The sequence below is a fragment of the Eschscholzia californica genome, unplaced genomic scaffold, assembly GCF_041429995.1.
Source record: "Eschscholzia californica isolate CP2 unplaced genomic scaffold, dmEscCali1.0.p SCAF_4, whole genome shotgun sequence".
Classification (NCBI taxonomy): Eukaryota; Viridiplantae; Streptophyta; class Magnoliopsida; order Ranunculales; family Papaveraceae; genus Eschscholzia; species Eschscholzia californica.
Genome location: NW_028238461.1, coordinates 41,071,648 through 41,084,523, shown reverse-complemented (window position 1 = coordinate 41,084,523; position 12,876 = coordinate 41,071,648). Strand labels below are relative to the sequence as shown.

At 36.2% G+C, this 12,876-nt stretch overlaps 3 protein-coding genes across 6 annotated transcripts; 1 reads left to right on the top strand and 2 right to left on the bottom strand.

Moving 5' to 3' along the window:
- The first annotated feature begins 800 nt into the window (after positions 1 to 800).
- LOC147544725 (eukaryotic translation initiation factor 1A-like) lies at positions 801 to 1,566 on the top strand. The gene has a single exon (XM_086634141.1). The coding sequence runs from the start codon at positions 978 to 980 to the stop codon at positions 1,410 to 1,412; it is 435 nt and encodes a 144-aa protein (XP_086490267.1). The 5' UTR covers positions 801 to 977; the 3' UTR covers positions 1,413 to 1,566.
- A 2,359-nt stretch (positions 1,567 to 3,925) lies between these two features.
- Positions 3,926 to 5,308, bottom strand: LOC147544724 (protein CURVATURE THYLAKOID 1A, chloroplastic-like). 2 transcript variants are annotated; one of them, XM_086634140.1, is made up of 6 exons: positions 5,045 to 5,277; positions 4,716 to 4,804; positions 4,483 to 4,590; positions 4,254 to 4,325; positions 4,060 to 4,138; positions 3,926 to 3,973 (listed from the first exon to the last, which is right to left on the bottom strand). In XM_086634140.1, the coding sequence occupies exons 1-5, from the start codon at positions 5,196 to 5,198 to the stop codon at positions 4,073 to 4,075; spliced, it is 489 nt and encodes a 162-aa protein (XP_086490266.1). In that variant the 5' UTR covers positions 5,199 to 5,277; the 3' UTR covers positions 3,926 to 3,973; positions 4,060 to 4,072. The 2 variants fall into 2 exon arrangements, with proteins under 2 accessions (XP_086490266.1, XP_086490265.1); XM_086634139.1 differs by having other exon boundaries at positions 3,926 to 4,138; positions 5,045 to 5,308.
- On the bottom strand, positions 5,045 to 9,511 carry LOC147544723 (GDSL esterase/lipase At4g01130-like). 3 transcript variants are annotated; one of them, XR_015223333.1, is made up of 7 exons: positions 9,043 to 9,509; positions 8,642 to 8,851; positions 8,084 to 8,235; positions 7,317 to 7,587; positions 7,092 to 7,231; positions 6,228 to 6,438; positions 5,045 to 5,745 (listed from the first exon to the last, which is right to left on the bottom strand). XR_015223333.1 is itself a non-coding variant. In XM_086634138.1 (6 exons), exons 1-6 carry the CDS (start codon positions 9,305 to 9,307, stop codon positions 6,421 to 6,423), a joined length of 1,056 nt encoding a protein of 351 aa, XP_086490264.1. In that variant the 5' UTR covers positions 9,308 to 9,509; the 3' UTR covers positions 5,400 to 6,420. The 3 variants fall into 3 exon arrangements, 2 of the variants coding, with proteins under 2 accessions (XP_086490264.1, XP_086490263.1); XM_086634138.1 differs by having other exon boundaries at positions 5,400 to 6,438; XM_086634137.1 differs by lacking the exons at positions 5,045 to 5,745; positions 6,228 to 6,438 and having other exon boundaries at positions 6,867 to 7,231; positions 9,043 to 9,511.
- Positions 9,512 to 12,876: the final 3,365 nt, after the last annotated feature.

Genomic DNA, 12,876 nt, shown 5'->3' with positions numbered 1-12,876 from the left:
GTTTGATCCAATTGTACACCCAAGTTGGATTTTCCAAAACAAAGATAGTAGTCATCCATATAGTTATACAAATCAAACAAAGTTAGGTCTAGAATTTCTAAAAGAGTCATCAACCCCATCTTTCATCTTTTCTTCATTGTTCTTCTTCTTCCAATTAGACATATTCTAGTTGGCTTCATCCCTGGATTTCTCCAATTGAGGGAGAAAATTTCTGGTTAATATGTCAAACTGTTCCTGGGTAATACTATCTTTTTTCTTTTTCTCCCATGTTTCTGCCTATCAAATCCAACTGTTGAAGCCTCCTTCGTTCATAAAATTGGGCTATGAATTCTTCGGCTTTCGCATCATCACCACCATAAAAATATTCATCTCCTTCAATCACAAAATCACAATTATTGTGTTTATCTTCGCTTCGATCTAGTTCTTGAAGGTTTTGAGCGACATTCCAATTATTAGGGTTTACCAAATCCTAGAGAAAATCGGAGGGGAATGGTGGACGGAATGCAATGTTTTCCAGATTCTCTTATTAAGAAGGGTTATAATTGTATTTTTAGATGGTCTTTTTTTTTGCATTAATATTTAAGAGTGAGTCTCCTATCTTATTATCCCCATATTTTTGGGCCTTAGAATTACCGGCCCCTCCAAACTCCCCTTGTCACAAGCCCAAGATTGGGATTTCTTCAGCCCGGTCCATTTAAATACTTACGAATCAATCCCAAAACAATGCTCGTATTTCCTACGCTAACCCAGCATCTAGGCCGACTTTTTTTTTTTTTTTTTGATGAAGAGCATCTAGGCCGACTTGGTCACAAACAAAAAGAGATTTGATAAAGAAAGCAAAGAATAAAACGAGAGGTTGGAGCCAGGACAAGAAACACAAAATAAGGGTTAGGGTTTTGAACTGTTATTAGTATACACATATGACATACCTGAGCAAACAAATTTAGGGTTTCTTTTTTCAGCGAGAGAAGGACAAGATGCCGAAGAACAAAGGGAAAGGAGGTAAGAATCGTAAGAGAGGAAAGAACGAAGCAGATGATGAAAAAAGAGAACTTGTTTTCAAAGAAGATGGACAAGAATATGCACAAGTTCTTCGAATGCTTGGTAATGGAAGATGTGAAGCTATGTGTATAGATGGTACGAAAAGACTTTGTCATATCAGAGGAAAGATGCATAAAAAAGTTTGGATCGCAGCTGGTGATATTGTTTTAGTTGGATTAAGAGATTACCAAGATGATAAAGCTGATGTTATTCTTAAATATATGCCTGATGAAGCTAGATTATTGAAAGCTTATGGTGAATTACCTGAAAATACTAGACTTAATGAAGGAATTGCTGGTGTTGAAGAAGAAGAGGAAGGTGTTGATGATAATTATATCGAATTTGAAGACGAAGATATCGATAAAATTTAGGGTTTGTCTCTCTATCTCTCTTTTTACACTTTCTGATTTGGGGAGTTTGACTTTGATATTTGGATTTTCTTATATATGACTATTATAATGTTTACTTGGATAAATATTGGTGTGTTCCAAAGGTCTTTAATAATAATACAGTACTTGGTAATAATCTTGATGTCTATCTTATCTCTTGTATTGATGTTTGATCATAGGGTTTCTCTTCGTAGGGTTTCTCTTCGTTGATTTTTTTCGTGATTGTTTGCTAGTGTAGTATGTTGAAACTGAATAGGGTTTTTAAGCTTGTGGTTCTGCCTCATGATTTCACTTCAATTTCAAATATTAGATCAACTATAGTTTCTTATTGTATTGAACTTAAAGTTGATGTTCGTGAATTAAAGCTCCAATTAGTATGAATTGATTTGGGAAAATTCGTAAACTATGATGTTGAAGGCACACTTAGGGAGTTGATTGTTGCTCGGACAACATAGCTCTTAGACTTACACGTTTGTCGACGCTTTTATGCACCTAGACTATTGCCTTGGCTCTGTAGGATAAATCACTAGTTGATTCGAGAAAACTGTTGGGTTGAATTGTATGTTAGGTTGAATATTGTAGTAGTGAAGTAGTGATGGTAATAATTTTCATAGGTGGAGGTATATAAGTAAATATTCACTACTCATCTTATGCTTTATGGTTATTGGTTATCGTTCAGATATAACCCTATCCCTAAGTTAATTTGTGGTTAAGTCCACATATATTTGGATAAAGGGGCGAGTATTCATGACTTCTTTTGAGTGATATGAATGTGACAAGCTTTTCTTGACATTCTTTCGGTATGTGACACTAGCACATCTAGTTTGTTTTAGAGTTGGGTTGTGACTAGAAACACTGACTAATAATAATAGTTGGTTAGTGCTTGCGTTCAAGGTGTTAACTCTGATTTCCGTCCTCTGTATCGGACATCAAATGGTAGCCATTATGTACTAATAAGAGATGAAAATAGTCAGTCTGCTTTCAGTGTTTTAGTTCTTAGCTTTTTATTTTCGCTCATCATTGTTCATTTGAAAGGTCTTTATCTTGGTCAGTTTACAGGAATTAAATCCTTGGCTCCTCTTAAGGGACGCAAAATCATGATGTAGGAACTCATAATTCTGTTCTCAGCTGTCGGAACTCATAATTCTGTTCTTCGTAAGCACCAACACTTCAGGAAATTAAGTGCCTTCTTCCTCGATTTCCTTGTTAGCCTCCTTTTTGCCCTAGTTTGCAGGAACATTTTATTGATTGAGTTCATTAGGTTATAACTGATACAAAGTTATATTTTCCTAACTTCAGTCTGAATTCATGGATGTTGGAAAGTGAATTCCTCTCCTTGGATTCTTCTGGTAGAGAGGTATAGTCTGAGTTGAAGGTGGTGTCATTGTGGGCAAGATCTTTCCTGCAGTCTTCCTCCATAAATGTTATATTTGTTAACGTCTGGAATTCCGAACGAACTTTCTACCTCTGATGGGTGAGGCTATAAGAGCACTTCTTATTCTTTGAGTTTCTTCTTTAAGCTGTTTAGCCCTTTGACCAGTAGGAGCCTTTTCGGCATCCTATTTCTCAAATGCAAGTTTCACCATATTTTCGTTCTTTGGTCTGAGTAATTTAGTTTTCGGTAACGATAGAGAAGGCGAATCCTTTTTGGCACCCAAGAGCCAGGACTTCCCTTTCTCTCTCTAACTTCGGCTTCTTTCTTTTTTGACTTCTGCTTCTTCTTCTTTCTTTTCGTAAACCCTAATCACAACAAACTTTTCATGAATCTTGCAATGGGCATGGGAATTCCATGTATCATTACGGTCTTCATCTGTACAAGGTTGAACTACTTATAATTGTTCTTAACCTTTGAGCATTCCAAATGTTGTTACCACAATCAATACCTTCAAATCCTTTAATAATTTCATGAACTAGTGATTAAGAAGGATAATACACCGTGGGGATTCGAACAATCTATAGAATTAGACCTCTGAGTTATCAGTCTCATAGTCAATATCACAAAAGAACCCAAGACAAATATAGATCTGTCATGTTAATTTAACAAGAACTAGTAATGGTTTAAGAAAGGTCAATTCACATATAAAATCAGATCTTAGCCTTTGGAAATCGTTAATGTAAAAGGAAAATCAAACTATTGATTAAATCAGGTTAGAGAGTGAGAAATGTGATCAAATTAGGGGAGAGGGAAAATCAACAACCAAACTAGGTTATAGAGAGAACGCGAAACAAAAATAAACGATTGATTAAATCAGGTTAGAGAGAGTGAGAAATGTGATCAAATTAGGGGAGAGGGAAAATCAACAACCAAACTAGGTTATAGAGAGAACGCGAAACAAAAATAAAATAAATAAAAAGACTGAATGCGGAAAAGGAATCGTCTTTTGGTGTTCAAGAGACCCCGTTCGATATTGTCATGCTTCTAAGTATATAGTATATCACGTGTAAGTCCAGAATGTGGCAGTAACCCAAATTATTTGAAGCCAACAACAAATCCATGGAATAAATTAGCCCTTTATTTCACAGAATCCAAGTCTTGTTGTAAACTGAAAGAAATATAGATACATCAGATCAGACTAATTATTCCTAAAAATTACATGGAAAGATTACAAATTTTGTCGTCAAGATATACCGGTTTTGTTTTTCTATTCGCTTCCTGTAATCTTTTTCTTCAATGACTCAATATCTTCAGCCAGTTCTTTCCTGTTCGACTGCAAAAAAACAAAAGTGAAACAACTCTATCTAAGTTCACGAGTATTACAGATAAATCGATGAAAAAACAAACTTGAACAATCAGCGACGGCTACTTGTTTCTAGTATTAGTACCTTGAATAGAAGGTATCGGTAGATAAACCATCCTGTGTATCCTAAACCAACTACCTCCATGAACCTCGGAACCTGGTAAGGAAGTCATCATATAGTGGAAGAATCATAAATTGGAACAGCATTTTGATAAATAAAATGAAATAGCAAATTAGCAATCAAAGTTATAACACCCCATCTTCAAATTTTCAATTTAAAGAAACGTAAGAATGTATTTAGTTCGTTCCGTTACCAAAGGGATTGAGTTTATGGCACCAACTACAACAGAAGCTAACCAAACTCCTACTACTGCACCACCTCCGTAGAGTAATACCGTCGACTTGTCTTCGATTGCGTCCCACTGTGAAACGCATAAAAGAGGGGTTAGAGGTTTTTTTTACATCTAATCAAATAAGATTAATTAGAGTTGAGAGTGGTTCGTTAATGACAATAGAAGGAGATAAAAGAGGAGACCCTATAAGTTACCTTCTCCTTTAGGTCTTCTAGTACTTCACTAACATCTGATGATTCTTCTGAGGAGGCTCTAATCTGAAACGATGGAACTCTTCTTGACTCTGTTATAAGGAGAAACACCAATACAGTAATAATTGAGATTCCAGGGCCTAGGCGTGTTAGGTGCGTGCTCAAGCTTAGTGAGTGTCCAGGCTTTTAGGGCTAGCTAATGGAGCCTTCGTTAAGATCATTTGATTATTTCCAGTAGAAAATAGGGGGTCTTGTGTCAAAATTATGAAATTGCACTTAACCTAAATGATTATTCAATGAATTTGACGAGGAAGAAAGAATGGGTGGAATACCTGAGAAGTGTTTGAAAGAGGAGTTAGGGAAGAAAGATGAAGAAGGTCGTCGAGTAGGGAATGAGTAGAAGAAGTTTCTTCTCTTCCTTGTCGGTGTGGTATGAAGACGTTGACCGGAAACTGATGCCGTTAAATATGTGCTTGACGTCGCCATGGCTTCTTCTCTCTCTCTCTCTCTCTCGTTGACCTTCTGATTGTGTGTTTATCTATCTGGATTCTGGTACACCTGAACTTCACTCGAGGAAGAAAGTGTGTTTTAATACCACTCTTCTATTCGGGTTATACCCGAACCTTAATAGAAGTACCGTTTTGACGTAGTAGTGGTTAGATACTTAGATGTCAGATTGTTGAAAGGGAAATACAAAGAACTAGACAACGCTCGAAAAAACATGAAAATCGTGCCAGAGAAGTTTCTTGTTTTTCCTGCTCCATTTGGTTAATGCATCTGCCATTTTGTTGTTGTTCCTCGGCGTGTAAGAAAAGATAATGTGTGGTGAAGTTGTCTTTGAGTTTCATGATTTCTTCAATTTGCTCGAGAGATTGTCACTGAACTGGATTGCTGGGATTCTGGATATGATTGATCACGTTCATGTTGTCACTTTCGATGTGTAGGTGGTGAATGTTAAGATCTTTGGCCCATAAAATCGCTTTGTGAATAGTGATGCATTCACATTCTTCTGTATCCTGACCTTTGACTGTTTCTGATAGTGTCATAATAAAGTTTGCCTGATCATCGTGAATAATACAGCCAATTCCTACAGTGTCTGTTAGTAAAGTGAAAGAGGCATCCACATTAATCTTAAGAAATGGTGTTGTTGGAGGGGTCCAATTAGTTTGTTTCATTTGCTTTTTGGTTGTTAGTCACTGATTTCATTGTTTTTGTGGGTGTTGCTTTGATCTTGATAATTATCTGCATCGGGGTTTGAGATAAAGTAGAGAAACATTTTTCACATCTCGCATTTCAAATGAACCATAAAATCTTAGTATATAGGTTCAATAAATCATCGTCTAGATCTTTCTAGGTTAGAATCCATTTTTTGACATTGGTTATAGATTATGTTCTAACATTGAAGTAAAACCAGATGGTTCTAGCATGTCCATTGCAATAAAGCATGGTTTATAGATTCCGTATAATCACAGTAGGGACAGGTGTAATTGTGACCAATAAATTTACCGGTTTTACCTCAAACTGGCCAGCTATTAGTGCAGCATTTCCATAAGCATGGTTTATAGATTCCGTACTTCCATTCCTTGTTGAATCTTACCCTTCATTCCTGGTTGAACTAATGAACTTCCTCCTTAGGTAAGAGAATCCTTCATTCCTGGTTGAACTTCCTCCTTAGATAGGAGAATTGGTTCAATTTCTTTAAAAAATTCTAGTCCAATTCAATCTCCTAAAAAAAAAGAAAAAAAAATGGAGTTTTAGAAGATCAATTTTCGAAGGATTTAAATCATATGGAACTAGTTACTGGAAGTTACTTAAAATTGAATCCATGACTGAATCTTAAGATAAACAAATGAAACAAAGATTGTAGCATATGGAGCCATTAAAAGGTTGAAGATGAAAGATCCAATTCAGTAGAAGAGAGAAGGAGATGAATGTTAGAAGGCTAAGTTCAATCGAGTAAATTTTTTAGCTCAAAAATAAATATACTCTCTAAGTCAATCTTGATTGACTAAGTCTTTATGCACCAGAAGCTTTTCTCTGTGCCTTTCTGTCACGATTGACTCATACTCTTTGAATGGTTGGATCAATCCTCTGATGAGAAAATGGGAACCATTATCTTGTTTAAATTGGCGTCAAATGTTAATATGCAATTACTTAGCAGGACAAATTTGGGTAATCACCACATTAAAAGCCTAATTTGTTCATATATTAAAACCCATTTCCCTAAAACTTGAATCAGTTCCGGCTTAATCATCCTATTGGCTGAAGATCACAAAGCTCATAAATAGGGTAAGGAGGATCAAAATAGGATCCATTAAGAATTGCCCATGTGATAAGCTTATTTGCAGCTTCTGTGGCATGAATTCCATCCCAACTCACATAATTTTGTGGATCTGCACAAGCTGTTGATGTTACATTGTTCCCCTTGACCACTTGGGTATTTCCACAAAAGAGTTGGGGATCAAAATTGTAAGCTCCCCCTCCATGTCCACAACAAGCTTTAGTCCCATATTGCAACCCTAGAGATAATACAAGAAAGAAGGTTGTTAAAACATATGTTAGATAAATTTCTAGAAAATAAAATGATTAGAGAAGAGAACTTACCATGGAATGTGGGATGGCGGAAGAGCTCGAGATAAACGGAATGAGTGTCGACGTAAATGACCGATGCGTTGGGGAGATCATCTCGAGTATGACGGAGGGCATCTTTTAACATATTATTGTATTCAATAACAGCATTGTTATATGAAATCATACAACCAAACATATCTAGGTCTGAGCTGTTATGAGGAAGTTCAACAAGGAATGAAGGGTAACATCCAATTGGTGCAAGATTAAGCACCATAAAGGAACGCCCTCCTAGATCATATACCTCCTGCATGAAAAAAATTACTAGGAAAATTTAGCGATAAAGTTTGATCTACTCTCTAAATCAACATCTTTCTGGACCTATTGAGAATAGTCTCAACATTTTTGATGTTTGATATGAGCACTATTAACATTATCCTACATCCTTGGTCTATTAGAATAAGCTTTTGGACATCCTTTTGATGAAGGTCAGTTTTGGACATCCTTTTTTGACATACTATTTTCCCGTTTATTATATTATAAAGATGCATGCTTGCGTAGATTATGTCCAATTCGGCCTGAAAACTGGCTTGCTAAGACAGCTTTGGCAAGACTTATTTACTTCGAAAATGATATTCCTCAGATGATATGGAATTATGCTAATACCCCATCTTCCCTTCTTCTGCGTAATAATCCCAACACTTGAGGTTGGGAATTGATATAATAAACGGGAAAATAGTATGTCAAAAAAGAGGTTGGGAATTGATGTAGCATCCAATAAACTAGAAATCGCATTAAATTACCTTGATAGTATTTGCAATTTGGGCAATCACTTGAGGGAGATACTGTTGCACGCCACTTATACCAAGAGCTCCTAAGTTGGAGGTGAAATCGTTTTGGCCAATGTAGAATGTATACAATGATTTCCCAAAGATATCCTTAGGTGGGAGATATCCTAACAAATTTGATAAATGTAATTAGCACTATCACAAAATATTAATCCTTTTTTTATTAATAGATAGAACGATTTGGAATTGAAGGTCTTTGTTTTTCTAATCCAGATCAGACTCGTCCGAAAGTCTGAACGACTGATTTGGAATGATTTTAGAATGTTTGCTTTAGTTTGAATTTGTGCATCTGATTCGTCCAAATGGCCAAACTCGGGATGATTTGTGGCATTTGAGTCGGTCTAAAATAAGTCATAGTAAAGAGTTCATTACCTGCACCAACTTGAAATGACTCTTACACCCATTAACAAAAGGGAAATGCTAAGTGTACCAATGATTTTTGACAAAATCCTTAATAAGTCAGACTCACTCAGACGATGCGAATTCAAATTGTCAATAGTGGGTAGGAATTACCTGATGGATCTAGTTGGAGAACTTTTTGATGGAAATCTTTCATTTGAAGGAGTTGAATGGCTAATGAAAATGGACTAAGCCCACTAACAAACATTGAAGTTTTTGGAAATAAAACTGTTGATGCTGATGTTGCATAGTTAGCTCCATGCTTGAAATTTGATCCAATTGACTGCAAATATGGACTTAAATATGGCAACCCTAGAGCTTGAGCTGTTAACATACAAAATACACCACATAAATTCCTTCATATAATATATACTTTAATACCCTTGATATCAACATTTCTAAATACCCAATAGAACTACTAGATTAGTAGTGTATTGTGAAACCCATTTTGTTTGTATGATAAATGTGTCTATACAAACTAAAGTTTGAATCTTACTTTATAAAAATAATTGTACCTAAGAAGTCAATAATGAGCCTTCCATCAGAAGCACGACCAGAAGGTTTGTGGAAGTAAGTCATACCAGAGGGACCATGATTACCACCAAATGCAGCTACAAACCCACCAGTGTCTGAATTAGAATCCCCAAAATTGAATATAGCTTTGAATTCACATTTTCCTTCACTCATACTCAAGTTTAATAATAGAATTAAGCTCAAACCCACCACAATGACCCATAACCTTAATGGTCGCCGGAATCTGGCAGAGTACATCTCCTGCATCTTCTATAATTCAGTTAAAAATGTAATTGAAGAGAGATGGTTTCTCTGGTTTTGAAAAACAAGTTTCCAGATATCAACCAATGAAAAACAAAAGGAGGAAAGAAAATTAGGAAAGTTGAATAGTGATGTTGTAGAAGTATATGAGTGTCAAATGGTAGTACATTAGGTGTTCTCATTTCCTATGCTCCTTATCTCTTATTTTATGACGTGCCCCTCTAGTGGTTTCCTTTTATTTGTACAAAGTGGAGGCACGAGGGAGACACCAATAACACTCTGTGGGGCAAGTTAGTAAGTGCATTTATTCCGCAATACGGATGTCTCAGCTTTTCAGGTTCGATCGCATGGAAGAGTAAATTTAGGAATATTGAACTTTGGATATGAATAAAGTAATATCTTTGAGTTTTAGGTCAGTATTATTTGTAGTAATTCGACAGTTATCGTACTCATCACATCGTATCGATGTATCAATGTCTTTGTAATGACCATTGTGTCAATATTCAAAACAAAAATCACTTTGTGGCGGCCAAATGAAATATCCGAATTAGTAGATGTAGCTTTAGATGTACATGTGGAGTGACATGTTATATAGTTTTCTCAAATGATAAGGTTATATGTAGATCGACTACGAATTTGATCTGTAGCTAATTTACAGACAACTCTCTCATGTGAGAGGCTTCTATGTACGGACAACACTTTATGTACATATAAAATTTCAGCTTGGAAAAGTAGGTTTCGTACCACTTTGATATCACTTTTACTAAAATATCCATTAAGAACTTTGTACTAAAGAGAGTTTATTAGTGGAACTCTTACCAGACTGAAGAAGTCTTGAGTTTTTTTACGAAAAATACCTAAAATAACACATGTATTTTTATATAATTATACGAAAATACGAATAAATCTAGAGTTTCTTTTCCTTACTTGCCATTTTCAGCTACTCGGAAAAATGAAAGAGAAACGGGTGTTCTGCAGGGAGGAGTTACTCCAAATTGGAACGAAAGAAAATGTTATACTTACGAAAGAACCAAGAGCATTTTCTAATAAAGCATTCGTAAAGGCTGATTCTTCCACATCCTAGGGAATCTTGAAGTTTCCAAATTGCACTTAGATGAATATTTTCATATCAAGTATTAATACACGAGGGGTTATGACGATCCATAACTTCAATCCAAATTAACCATTAGAACAATTAGTTTGAAGGCAGAGTCCCACAATCACAACAATTGGAGAGTGAAGAACTAAAATCATTGGTTAAAGTCAACAAGTAAGGTCGATATGTTCAATCAGAACATAACATGTCCTTCAACCTGTTTTAGGAACACAAATGATGATCCAAATATTGGTCACCAGTTGACCAAGTCAATAAGTCAAAAACTGACCAAAAACCAGAAAGGTCACCCCCTGGCCAAGTCACTAGGGAGGTGAATGCGAAAGAGAGAGTTCGGTCACCTAAGCTCAAAATTGGGAGGTCAACATGTGTCTCTTAAGCGTCTTAAGCCCCGCTCTGACTGTAAAATCAACCAGGTCAGCATGGTCAAAGTTCAACTCTGGATGTTGGAGTAGTAAGTTATAGTAGTAAGGAAAGTCTGTTGAAATTAGCTTTGACCCTTAACCGCGTCTTGCTTCAAGGCACGAGAAGGCGAACTCGAGTCAAGGTTTACCCAACCTAAGCTCTGACTTGATGTAAGGTTTGAGACGGAAAACCAATGAGATCTAAGTAACGTGAAAGACTAAAGCACGTCGGAAAACCAATTTTCCATAGGCAATCTACAAAATCAGCAAGAAGATTTATCGAACAAGAAAGATATGCACACAACAAAAGTTATCCTTCTTGCGACCGCCAAAGTGTGGTCTCGTCTATGCAGGTGGATCCTCACCGCATTATTTCAGTTGATCAATACAATGGCCAAGCAAGCCTATATAAAGACAACATGTTTGCCCTAATCAATCATAATGTTCACGGCTAAGTTCACGAGCTGGAGATAAGCGGGCTCGAACCGTTGACTTCCGCCACAAGGTAAACCACCGCCTCTCAGGTCTCTCCGACTGATTCTACCATAGAGGCCAACGGTAGAGTTCAATTTTAAAATTCAGATTTTGAATTTAATTCTTTAACTACAAAAATACCCTACTGACTTAGGCGTTGGAGAAATTTCGGAGTTTTTGTAGGTTTATCCCCTGAATTACGTTCAAAAGCTCATTGTTTGGTTCATTGAGTCGGAAAAACCCTAGGGAAAGTAAATCCCAAGATACCATGTTTAGTGAGCTTCTGGGGTGCGTATAGAAACCCTAGGGGGTTTGTCAAGATGCACATGCAACCCCCTGTCAATCTATCTCGATCGGTACACGTTCAGAAGACGAGAAAGACAAGAACAATAGAAAGTATAGTAAATGATTATTTATGTCAGAATATTATTAGTAATAACCAAAAAAAACATGTAACTTTTGTTATTAACTAAAGATTACTAAAATATTTTGGATAATGATGCAAAAGGTTGAAAATAATATAGAAAATTATCAATGAGGTCATTTTAAAAAAAAATCTTCCTGAAATACCCTTACCAACTAAACTCATATTCTCTCTAAAAACTCTCATAAGATTTTAGGTTTTTTTTCATTCTTCATCTTTTTCCCGATTCATCTTCTTCACGATTCATCTTCAACTAAACTCCTATCTCGATTGATGATACCTCGGATCACGAAATTCATCCACATACGACCAAGCTGCCATGGTTTCTTCTCCACCAACATCTTCCCGATCAAAGCAACAGTAAGATTTATTCTTATTTCATCTCTCGTGTTCTCTGTCGGACGGAGGAGTAAAGAATTTCTCAGTCATCCTTGATTGTGACATCACTTTGCTGCCGCCACTGTTGGTGGTGGTAGTGGTGGTGGAGGAGGAGGAGGTGGAGGAGGTGGAGGAAATGAGAACTTTCAGAACCCATTAATGGGTAATCATCAAGTTCTTTGTTGTGGAAGTAACAACCAATCTATGTTGAAGATGGAAGCTGCCCCTTATGGAGTTAGTAACAAAGAGTACAGGTACTTTGAATTGTCACTCTCAATTATAATATCAGTCTGAATCTTTATTGCTAGAATTAGCTTTGTTTAAAGATTGAAGAATACTAAAAGTTAAAAGGGATTATTTGTCATTAAGGAATTCAGACAACATGATTATGTGTTTGTCGGATAATCGATGTTCTTGGTAACTGAGGTGATTAATCAGAAGAGCTACAGATGAGATGTTTGATGAAATTACTAAGAGAGATTCATACCCCTTTTTCTGATCTATACTTCGAGCAAAGGCCTGTAGGAATATCTAAAGCCGATAATTTCAGCTACTTAGCCACGCTTAGAGCTTGTTCCAAACTTATCTCAATCACCAAGACAAAAACTTCTTGAAAGTCTATGATTACAGTAAGCAAGCATGGGTGTTCAATACTCTTGTGGCTATTACGAGGCTTTGCCTTCCATGACGACTATGTGATTATAAAAAACCGAGTTTATGAAGTTTGTGAAAGAATGTTTTGTGATGGAAGATACTATTTGTGGTTGAGATGGATTATGGT